The sequence below is a fragment of the Corvus cornix genome, chromosome 3, assembly GCF_000738735.6.
Source record: "Corvus cornix cornix isolate S_Up_H32 chromosome 3, ASM73873v5, whole genome shotgun sequence".
Classification (NCBI taxonomy): Eukaryota; Metazoa; Chordata; class Aves; order Passeriformes; family Corvidae; genus Corvus; species Corvus cornix.
The window spans coordinates 111018807-111027276 of NC_047056.1; the positions used below are offsets into that span (position 1 = coordinate 111018807).

At 45.1% G+C, this 8470-nt stretch overlaps 1 protein-coding gene across 3 annotated transcripts in view; it reads left to right on the plus strand.

The window, feature by feature from the left end:
- The first annotated feature begins 2203 nt into the window (after nucleotides 1–2203).
- The window catches only part of TFAP2D (transcription factor AP-2 delta), a 52087-nt gene continuing 45820 nt past the window's right edge, over nucleotides 2204–8470 (plus strand). The window contains exons 1-3 of one of the 3 annotated variants that reach the window (XM_010393193.4): nucleotides 2204–2280; nucleotides 3212–3709; nucleotides 7226–7286. In XM_010393193.4, coding sequence (XP_010391495.1) covers nucleotides 2242–2280; nucleotides 3212–3709; nucleotides 7226–7286 — 598 coding nt within the window. In that variant the 5' untranslated portion in view covers nucleotides 2204–2241. Of the gene's footprint in view, nucleotides 2281–2414; nucleotides 3710–7225; nucleotides 7287–8470 lie in introns of those variants that run through there. The other 2 variants (XM_010393194.4, XM_019282116.3) reach the window with 2 other exon arrangements.

Genomic DNA, 8470 nt, shown 5'->3' on the forward strand with positions numbered 1-8470 from the left:
TTAGGGTGGGTTTTGTCCTGTGGCTTTTTTTAATCCTCTCTAGTATCAAAATCTTGGGAAGATCAAACAAAATCTGAACTTGGAAGAATTCCTAGGGTTTTTTTCAGTTATATATTGGGGAGAAATATTTGTGTTCCTTTACCAACATTAGAACTGTAGGAAGTCCAAATGATGAGGAGAAAGAAGCAATTCCTTCTTTCCTTCCTTCCTTCCTTCCTTCCTTCCTTCCTTCCTTCCTTCCTTCCTTCCTTCCTTCCTTCCTTCCTTCCTTCCTTCCGAATTCCTTCCTTCCGAATTCCTTCCTTCCCTTCCCTTCCCTTCCCTTCCCTTCCCTTCCCTTCCCTTCCCTTCCCTTCCCTTCCTTCCCTTCCTCCTTCCTTCCCTCCTTCCCCGCTAGGCCGGGCGGGGCGGGGGGCTCGGGTAGAGCCCAGCTCCCCAGCAGCAGTCTGGAGAGGTGTGATGTGTTCCCACTGCCCACCCCCCCCCCCCCGCCCACCGGGATACCCGCACTTTCCCATCTCAGACAATGCATTTCCATTCCAGTCGTGTGCCTTTGTCCATTTGTAGGAAGAAAAGAGGGCTGAGTGACAGCTCCTGTTAGCCTGCATGAACAGATACCAATAAACCCTCCCAAAACCTGGACCTTGGAAAAAAAAAAAAAAGAGGAAAGAGGAAAGAGCGAGGCAGGGAGCCACATGCCTCTTTGCCTCCGGCTTATTATTAAGACACCTTCGCAGCTTAAACGCTTAAACGCGACCCAAATTAAATGGCAATTAAAAGCAAGTTACACCCTCTCCTATCTCCAGGCTTATCTCGGGTGGAAGCTAGCCATCAGCAGAGCCTCTCCGCCGGGAAATGCCATTTGGGCTGGCATCTTCGCGGAGGGTGTGTGAGTCCCCCCGCGCCGCCCCGACCTCGCCTGGCAGCGGGTGCCCCCCCCCGGGCGCTCCCCGGGCGGAGCCCGCAGTCACTGCGGGGCTGGAGAGCCGCTACCTGGGGGCAGAAGGACAGGGGGGCGCCGAGCAGGCAGACAGGACTTATTCCCCGAGTGGCAGCTCCTCGGACCGGTGTCACTAAATAAATAAATCACGTACCCCTTCAGCTTTGCAACCCAGGGCTACGCAGGCTCCGTGTGTTCCCATCTCCAAAATTTATCGGCACTTGGAAATGTCGAACCAGCTATCAGTGGTCTTTAGCTCTTACGTCCCCTTCCCTATTTTTCTTTCTCCTGTTACAGATATAATTCCGTAGATCTATATGTATTTTATGTATAATTCCATAATATCATGTGTCACTGCAGTGATACTTTGTGGTCTCACCCTAGTTTTATGTCTGAAAATGCTATTTAAAGAAGCCTGTAAGATAACATATTAGGCAGCTTTAAAAGCAGGTTGGAGTGTGGGGTGGACTTAAATTCGATGTAAATGAAAGGGTAAAAAAAAAAAAAAAAAAAAAAAAACCAAACCCAAACCAAAACAAACCACATAGTTTTCATTTAGGAAAAAAAAAATACACTTAAACAGACACACATACAAATGTGCAATCTTAGATTCTGGTCAGTATTTAAAAGCAGTATAATCAACAGGAAGGAGCACTTACCTATTGAAAAGGATGATTTAATAATATATATTTATATATATTAGCTTTATGTCTTCCCAATAAAATGTACACAAAATACCCCCTTCGATCAGATTAGTTCCCATATTAGCCTGGGTAAGAAAAAGCATTCTAAAGAGTGGAGGAAAAAATGTATAAAAATGTTGAAAGAACCTACAGTTCCTTATTAGGCGAAGATACAATATTTATTCCTTGTCTCCTGGGATGAAGCTCCTCTATCTATTGTCCTCCCAGTTCTCAGTGCTGATGCTTAATTTTCAAAACTTCTATATTACCAAGGGACCTACGACATCAGCCAAAGAAATACCCAGCAAGTACAAAATCTGATCCAGGGAGCAGCTTTTGTGCAGAGGGAAAATTTTGTTCCTACAGGTTTTTAAGGAGGTGCATGGAAAAGCGAGAGATCTGATCTATGCAGATACATTGCAAATTCTCTCTGTCTGTAGAGATTTTTTCTAAAAAAAATTGGGGAAATACATGAACTTTGGATTTTTCAAATTTTTCCTTTTTTTTTTTTTTTTTTTTTTTTTTTTTTTAATTTGGAGAGGGGAGTTTTATCCAGAGTTGGGGGTTTTTTCCTCTCCCTTTTTTTTTTTTTTTTTTTTTTTTTCGGAGAACCAAAAAATGTCAACTACCTTTCCAGGTCTCGTCCACGATGCAGAGGTATTTTGTGTGTGTGAGTGTGTGTGTGTGTGTGTGCGCGCGTGTGTGTGGATGTGTGTGTGCGTGTGTGTGCATATGTGTGTGTGTATGTGCCTGTGTGGTTGTTTCCATTTTTTTAAAATCCATATTGGACCGTTACGTTTAATTATAATCCGGCTTCAGAGATAACTTAAAGAAGTATAGAGAGAAAATTCGTTATGACATCTGTCGCCAGCAAGGGCAACTCATTACCACGTTAAAACCGTTGCCAGAACGAAAATCAGAATAATACCCCTAATAATATAATGAAGTGGAGAGAAATCACCACCAGCTCGCCAGGAATGGGGAGTTCTCGCTAAAAAGCAGGACTCTCCTTTCTTTCGAAACGCAGGGAAAAGAGGGGGGGAATTTTGGATCTGATTCGTTATTTTAAAAAGAAAGAAAAATAGGGGTTCAAAAAAAAAAAAAAAGAAGGGAAAGAAGGAAGGAAGGAAGAAAGGAAGGCAAGCAGGCGGCAAAGCTTTCTCAATGTGTAACGCTGTAACATAGGGACGGGACTTGTGTGTATTCTCGGTAGTTTCCTCTGTTTGATGACTTTTTTTTTGTGTCAGCCCCACATTACAGCTGTGATCAGGAGGTGGATGGATAGATGGATGGATAAATGGATGAATAGATGGATAGATAGATAGATAGTTTTTATTTCAGTGCGTGGATTCCTTTTGCTGGACAGTATTAAGGGCAGGCTGGGCTGTTTATGATTTTTTGAACAGACCTTTATGGCACCAGCCCAAGGTAGGAAAGGATCTTTTGTTGCTGGGGTTGCTGCTGGCAGGCTTAGACGCTTCTGCAGGGGGAGAAGCTATGCAGGACAGCGTGGTTGGAAGAAGCGTACCCGGGGTTTTCAATGACAAACCTCCAGTTTTGGGGTCTCCTTTTCACTTCTTCCTTTCAGATACGTCATGACGGATCAAACAGTTACCGTTTGATGCAGCTTGGATGCCTGGAGTCTGTGGCCAACTCGACCGTCGCCTATTCCTCCTCATCTCCTCTCACTTACTCTACCACGGGCACCGAGTTCGCCTCCCCGTACTTCTCCACTAACCACCAGTACACCCCACTGCACCACCAGTCCTTCCACTACGAGTTCCAACACAGCCACCCGGCAGTCAACCCCGACGCTTACTCCTTGAACTCTCTCCATCACTCCCAGCAATATTACCAGCAGATCCACCATGGAGAACCCACTGATTTTATCAACCTGCACAATGCGCGGGCACTCAAGTCCTCCTGCTTGGACGAGCAGAGGAGAGAGCTGGGGTGCTTAGATGCTTACCGCCGCCACGACCTGTCTCTTATGAGCCATGGATCCCAATATGGGATGCATCCAGATCAAAGACTCCTGCCAGGACCAAGCCTTGGGCTTGCAGCCTCGGGAGCTGACGATTTGCAGGTAAATAGCATGCCATCTCCTTTCGAGGTACCTTCCCCTCCCCTCCCCTGCCCTGGACCCCCCCCACCACCCCCACCCCCACCCCCATTTTCCTCTTCTCGGAATAGCTCATACAAAGGAGGGAAGAGTCATCCCAAATCCGATCCAGAGCCCTTCCCCTCCAGACTGGTAGCGGCAAGAAAAATATGTGGAAGGAAAAAAACAAAAAACCCAACCAAACAAGTGGACTTCTTTGGCCAAACAAACAAATTAAACAAAAACAACCTCGCTCCTGCCTTCGCCGCGTGGGCTGTGTCTCTGTGATGGCTGAGACCATGGGGGTCCCCCGGAGATTTCGGGGTGCGTGTGCGTGTGCCAGCCCTGACCCACTCACACGGAACCCAAACCAAACCAGACCAAACCCATCTTCTCGCTTTTCCTAAACTTTTCCTTTCTTTCGGCGCGCGGAGCACTTTGCAGCGACAGAGCAGGCAAATGATTTAAGGAAGGCATGGAGTAGGAAAAGAGAAAAAAGGCAGGGCAGGAAATAAATCTGCTTTCCGACAGACGTACAAAGGCAAACCTTCCGAGATATGAGGGAGGAAAGGGATAAACGGAGGAAAGAGATGTTCGTCAGAAAAAGTCAGAATGATAAAAATGCCTCGCGATATTTGATCTAGGTGTTAATAGGGTGAGAGATAAAGCAGATAAAGCTAAATTCATCCATCTATCTATCTAATAATTAATCTACTCCACCCTAACCGGCACCTGGACCCATTTAAAAAATCCAATTTCTGTGTATCAAAAGCTCACGTTTATCCGCTCAGAAATCCTTTCCCAAGCACTAAAAATTCACCTCCGCTAAACTGAGCCGGCTGCTTAAATGAAATTGGTTTCCAAAATTGCAAACAACGCCATCCTGTACCTAACCCCCATTACGAGATGTGCCCCAAATCAAAAGCCAACCTTCCTTCTCCCGACGAGCTGAGGAACTGAGGGCTTCCCCATCAGCAGGGAGAGACAAACGGGACCGTATTTACTGTACTTACTTTTCCCCCATACCTCGCTTCCTGGCATACAAAGCTGGCTATGTTGGTCTTTCCAAAAAGATGTAGCGGTCAAAGGCTTGGGGGGGGCGGGAAAAATCAACCCGAAGTTTGTAAAATTAAGGTTTATTTACTTCCCTTAAAATCAAAGCACGAACAAAATAATCCAAACAATCTTTTTATATAAGGGAAAAGAAATCCTTTTTTCCGTTTTTTTTTTTTTTCCCTAGGAAGAAAATAAACCACCAACAAAGAATGTTATCTTTTATACCTCAGATGAGGAAACTCTAGCTATTTAAACCTAGTTTTCTCCACTAATATTCACTGTATAATTTTATCCTCTCTGGCCATTTTTTTTGTTTACATTTTTCACAAGGATCTCCTTATGTTACCCCCTCAAAAAAAAAAAAAAATCTGCCATTCACTGCTCAACCCCAACTAAAACCTATTTACTCCTTTTTATAACCACGTCTGCTGCTGATTTTTTTGTATCTGTACAAATTTTTTTTCTTTGGCAGGCACAAAGCCTTGTATTTTTCAAAAGAGGGGATTAGGAACGTTTGCAAGACAGCAGACAATGCCTAAGTCCCGGGCAAAAAAGCACCATAGTTTATCCAATTTTCGACTTAGTGCCATTCAACTGGTCATTTATGCAATGTCATCCGACCAAACAACATGTTTCCCTTAAAAAAAAAAAAAAAAAAAAAAAAAAGGTTGGTTAAGCTGCTAGAGGCACAGCCTGTTTTATTTATTTAACGAAGAAGAAAAACAACAGTTTTCCTTTGGAAAATATTAATTTTTCGATCACAAGTTATTATCAAATAAAATACTTAGGTGTTTGTACCTAATCTCCTCTTTATTTTTCCTCCTCCCTCTTTTTCCGAACACAAGAGGGAGTGTGCAGAGCTATCAAAAAGCCTGAGCAGTGAGAAGTTGAAAATATTAATATTTGTCGTTAGGACTTAGATGATTCAGAACAAGTTGGACTCTCGCGAATATCACTTCGGGTTTAGAGGGAAGCGTTTTGGTGGCGAGCGGAAACAGGACTGCGCAGAAATACTTTTAAACCAAAATTGTGGTCTTACCAGTCTTCCCCTTTCTCCTTAGTCTTTCTTTTTAAAACGTTCATCAGCATATGCCTCATTTCAAATGCAACAAATGTAAATATACTTTTCCCTGCACAGAATTTTAAGTGAATGTCCAATAGTTTCGAGGGCGGTTTAAGTCAGCCTAACAGATGCAAACAGTCTTGGAGCTGGAGTGGCATCTTTCAGTGCCCTAAAAAGATTTTCCATGGGCAACAAAGAAAACTGTCACACCTTTTCCCATCACCGCTTTAATTTATGCTCAGTCGCCAAGTTTTTTTCATATTGATTTCATAATCACTTTAAGGCAGAACACTTAAAATAAAAAAGGGCCTTGAAAAGGAAGGTCTTACAGGGCCAGCGCCAATATGGTGAAAGTGGGGGAGAGAGCCAGGACTGTAAAGATTGTTTTGTAAAGTGGGGTTTTTATTATGCACCGACTCTCTCCGCATTTACTTAACTCTTCACGGGCTGTTGAATAGGTTAACACCCTTAAAGGCCTCTTTCATGTCCAATACCTCGTTTGTTTGTAGAGGAAAATGCGTCTTTAACACATTTCCACTGGGCAAAGATTTAGGTTTGGTTTGTTGTGTTTTTTTAACCCCAACATAAGGAAAAACCCAAAGAAAACCCAACCCTTTCAAGTCTTTTATCACTCCAATAAAAATATTTATTAAGGAGGGCGAAGATCCCCAAATAATCAGCCTTGTAACAGGAGAATAAAGAAGTGAGATCTCTTCGGACGTGCACCAGAAGCCCTAGGCAGGTTTTTTGATGGTTCTTCACCCCACACTCACACATGGGTGCCTGTGTGTGTGCGCGCACAGATGCATATTCATCCCCACCTATGTGCGGACACACGCATTGTTACAACACCCTCACGACTCTGTGGAGCCGGCAAAGCCCAATAGGTCATCTGTTGTTTGTGCTCTTTGTCTACTTCTGTGCACACTTTCTAAGTCGGTATATGCGTGTCGCAAAAGATATCTGTGAATTCAGCTGTGTGCCCGAATATAAATATACCGCCAAACATACAAAAGCACTAAAGTTTTTACCTCTGTGAGCGCAACTGTAGAGCGGGAATACACTTCTCTCAAAAGTACTTGTTTGTCTGTCTATCCTGCCATGTAACTGCCGGTCTAAGTTGCCAGTTCGGGATAAATTCCCGTATTTAATTGGGAATGGAAGGAAAATTATTCTGCGTTTGCTGGGGTAGGGGCAGATGGCAGGATGGTGGGAGGATTTCACTTGGGCTCGCTGAGAGTAACTGTGTTTTTCCAGTTCACCTTAACTATTGTTCCTGGGCGAGTCATGTAACAAAGCAAAAGCTGTGTGATCTCTCTGTGGGTTTCTGTGTCTGATTTCTTTCTTTCCTTTCTTTCCTTGTTTCCCCCTCATTACTTAAGAGCTCAGTGGAGGCCCAGTGTGGACTTGTACTCAACGGGCAAGGAGGTGTGATAAGAAGAGGTAAGAGGTTACAAATACTTGCGTCTCTCAGTTTTTGTAAACATACCTCCCCCTCCATTTCTCCCTGCCTTTCCCTCCCCCACTGTTTAGCGTAGTTTGGATTTACTGCGGAAAAAGTGGTAATTTGCCGTTTGTCAGAAGTACGTTCAAACTCGCTTAGAGCACTTCACATTTCACAGTCCATTTGCACTTTACAAACGATCTGTTCCTCGGTAGCTCTCGGATACTCCCGCTGAATTCAGAGTTTTCCTGACTCGGTGTAACATTGCCCCGTTTAATCGGGATGATCCCTGATAGTTTGAGAAGCGTGTTCCCTGGCGCCGGGCTGTTAAACCGGTAGTTTGATCTCGTGTGAGGGAAAAAAAAAGAGGAGTTTTTTTGGAAATGTGGTTTCAGTACCGCTACAGACCGGTGTGGAACTCTCTTTTGAGTGTCACTTCATTTGATAACCATCTGTCAATGTAAATACCGAACATCAAAGTTAGAGGAGAGGTTTGGTGCTCGTGTTAAATACACGTCTCTACAGCATTTGCGAAATCTCAATATCCCGGGGAGTTTGTTATTACCGTCATTTACCCTGAAGAGAAACAGCACTGGTCTAAAGGCCTAACGCAGGAGCACATTTTCCTCACAAGCTTAAACGCATCCTTTTATTCCCGATATAAACCACGTAATGCAGTCTGGGAGAGGACACTTGGAGACTCAGCCTCTCACAATGCACATTTCTTGTGCTGTTATCCCCTTATTCATTATATCCAACATGAAAAACAGACATTTAGAAGATATTTTGGGTGACGCCAAACTATTATGGCAGGGAGTTGCTTTCAGCCATCACTTCCTTAGACAAACTTCAGTCCCACTGAAACAATATTATTGCTGGAACACCAGTCCCGCACGACTGTGGTGGTGGGTGGGGGGGGATGGGGAGCGGGCTTTCACGCCGCTATCTCCGGGGAGGGGGCTTTGGCAGGGCTCTGTCCCTACACCGCCGCAGGCCGGGCTCGGTGCCGGGGCTGCGCAGGGCGGGCGGAGGGAGCCGCGGGACGGGACGGGACGGGAGCGGCGTGGCGGTGGTGCTGAAGGGACAGCTCCCCTCGGCCGCGCCGCTCCGCCCGGCCCCGGCCCCGCCTCGCCGCCGCGGGCGGCCCCGGCCCCGCGCTCGGGGACAGCCACGGGCGACTCCG